At 41.9% G+C, this 2,999-nt stretch overlaps 1 protein-coding gene across 1 annotated transcript; it reads left to right on the forward strand.

Annotated features, from left to right (window-relative positions):
- Window positions 1-407: 407 nt before the first annotated feature.
- On the forward strand, window positions 408-2,539 carry LOC129601703 (dTDP-D-glucose 4,6-dehydratase-like). Its single transcript, XM_055500567.1, has one exon. It carries the CDS (start codon window positions 444-446, stop codon window positions 2,388-2,390), a length of 1,947 nt encoding a protein of 648 aa, XP_055356542.1. The 5' UTR covers window positions 408-443; the 3' UTR covers window positions 2,391-2,539.
- Window positions 2,540-2,999: the final 460 nt, after the last annotated feature.

Here is a 2,999-nt window from a genome sequence, read left to right on the forward strand (position 1 = left end):
CGCTGCTTGTTAGTACGCACAACTTGAAGGAATTCTTTTTCTGTAATGGCCATCAAGGCGAACACGGATTGCAGAGCTAGGCAGCACAACGGTGGCACATTTGGATCTGATTGTTCGCTCCCCGATTGAGACGATAAAACGTTTTAAGTGATTGTACGCCAATGATTCGCAGATATTTACAAGATTATAGTAACAATTTTTTCCGGAATGAGGCCAGCTTCACGAACGCTGCAGTATATCGTCAGTATTTTGTGACTTTTTGTTTGGCTTTCTAACTCCTTGTGTAATAGGACCCTCGAGCTAAGATATATCTTGCGGCAGTTAAAGCGCTACGCCTCTAAGCAAGCTTACTTTCAATTTATAGCGTGATGAGAAATGGCTGTCTAATATTACATTAAAATCACAAACAGGAACTGAGTCTTAAAGATAGTAGCCCAGTAAGAATGAAGTTTCTTGTTTATGGTGCCGATGGATGGATCGGAAGCCTCATTTGTGAAATTTTGGGTAATGCTGGCGATGAAGTACTAAAAGGGAGTCGGATAGTAACTATAGAGGACGTATGGAGAGATCTAAAATCAACCGAACCCCATTATGTCGTGTGCAGTTTAGGACGAACATGGGGGAAAGGTAACAACTCTATCGATTACCTTGAACAACCTGGGAAATTAACCGATAACGTGTTCTCTAATCTTACGGCCCCAGTTTTAATAGCGCAAGCTACGGCATCATGCTATACACCGTTCCCTGTTCCGGTTTTATACATCGGATCAGGATGCATCTTTGAATATGACGAAAAACATCCACAAAACGATGGGCCTGGCTTTACGGAAAACGATCTGCCTAATTTTTTCGGCTCTGCTTACTCCGTTGTAAAAGGTCAAACGGATCTAATAATGAAAAACTTCTCCCACGTTCTCAGTGCCAGGATAAGGATGCCTATAACTGAGCAGAGTTCGCCTCGAGACTTTATAACAAAAATCCTGGGTTATAACAAAATAATATCAGTACCAAATTCGGTTTCCGTTTTATCTGACATTCTACCATTTCTTATTGCCAGTCTAGTTAATGGGAAACGAGGAACAATCAACGCCGTGAACCCGGGAGTCATCGAGCATGAAGAAATTGTAAAACTTTATGAGCAAATTTCTGGCCGGCAACATGTGTACTCATTGATGACGGTTACGGAGCAAGATAGCATTTTGCTAGCGCGCAGATCCAATAACTTGCTGTGCACAAAGCTTCTTGATCAGTGGTTCTTTCAACTGCCGAAGCACCTCAGATCAAAGTATAATGTGCCAGAAAAACTACCTTGTGCCAAGGAAAGAATTCGTCATATTCTTGCGGTACGCGAACCTAAAGCAGTGAATGCGATAAAATCTAAAATTATCCTTGTTACGGGAGGTTGTGGCTTTATTGGTTCTAACTTCATCAATTACTGGACGAAGCAATATCCAAATGACATGATCGTCAACCTTGACTCACTACAACTGAGTGCTAATCCACAAAACATCGAAAATCCCAATCACTATAAATATCATTTCATACATGGCACTTTACTTGATGCTCCGTTAATAACGAAACTTTTTCAAGATTTTGCTTTCACTCATGTGGTTCACTTTGCTGCAGCCAGCAACGTGGACCAGTCATTTAGCCATCCAATGGACTGCACCACATCAAACGTTCTAGGTACTCATGTCTTGCTGGAAGTTGTTCGGAAATCCCAGGAGTTGCAGATGCTTGTTTACATCTCCACGGACGAGGTATATGGCGAAATTGCACATGGTACTAGTTCAGAATCTTTTCCATTTCTCCCAACCAATCCATACGCTGCGAGTAAAGCATCGGCGGAGTGTTTAGTTATGTCTTACGGGAAATCTTACAACATTCCGTACATAATTACTAGATGCAACAATGTATACGGTCCTTATCAATATCCAGCTCAAGCAATACCAAAATTCTGCCTTCTCCTGCTGAAGAAGCGTCGGATGCCCGTCCACGGGTCGGGTCACGCTGTAAGGCGATTTGTACACGTCCTTGATAAATGCCGGGCGCTGGACATCATAATGGAAAAAGGGCAAATAGGAGAAATTTACAACATCGGGACGTTGGATGAAGTTTCTATCTTGCAAATTTGTGAATTACTTCTTGAAGAAATTTTCAAAGAGAGTACCGTTTTGCAAGACTGGATTGATTACGTTCCTGATAGACCATACAACGACTGTCGCTATTCCGTGGATTTTTCGAAGCTAAAGGCCTTAGGATGGAAGCAAAGCATCGAATTCAAAAAAGGATTTGCCGACACAGTCGAGTGGTATAAAAACAATCAAAATCATTGGGGATCGAACGGCCATCTAGACGAAGCATTCCGAACGTCTGATCATAGTACATAACGAAAACAAGGGTGCGTTTTCATTTCTTGGAAAACTTTTTTTCGGTTTGCCTGCAGTTTTATCACCAGGAATCATATTTAGACGTCTTCTAGTTTAGCAACGAACCACGCTTTATGACGTACCGGGTTAATAAATTTTGCATGCTTGAACACGTAATTATGCCAACCTTCCTTGCGACGAAGTTTAGTTGCCAATAGACCATACACATAACGGAAATGCCGCGCTAGTAGACCCTAATTGTAAGGACAATACTCCAGCTGCAAAATAGTAAAGCCGGGCCTCCTTTCTTAAGCGTATCATGTCGAAAAGCTCAGTCACGCAAACTCTAGCACTCTTCTTCGAGCAGCATTTGAGGAAAGCATTTTGGTTGGCAAAAAGACAACGCGATGTTGGCTAAAAAACGCGCTAAGGCAATTACCGGAAGAAATCGAAATTAACTTGACAAATACCGTCCAAGATATTCGTATTCAGCTAACAAAGCTGAGTTCAGTTGACATAATGTCGAGGCTCGAGAAAACATTACGGATGAATCTATTTAAGTCGGTACAAGATAATGCTGCCTGGAGCTGCAGGTTGCGTTTTTTGTTTCAGTGTCTACCAGAAAGCGGA

The sequence above is a fragment of the Paramacrobiotus metropolitanus genome, unplaced genomic scaffold (assembly GCF_019649055.1).
Source record: "Paramacrobiotus metropolitanus isolate TYO unplaced genomic scaffold, Prichtersi_v1.0 Parri_scaffold0000266, whole genome shotgun sequence".
Classification (NCBI taxonomy): Eukaryota; Metazoa; Tardigrada; class Eutardigrada; order Parachela; family Macrobiotidae; genus Paramacrobiotus; species Paramacrobiotus metropolitanus.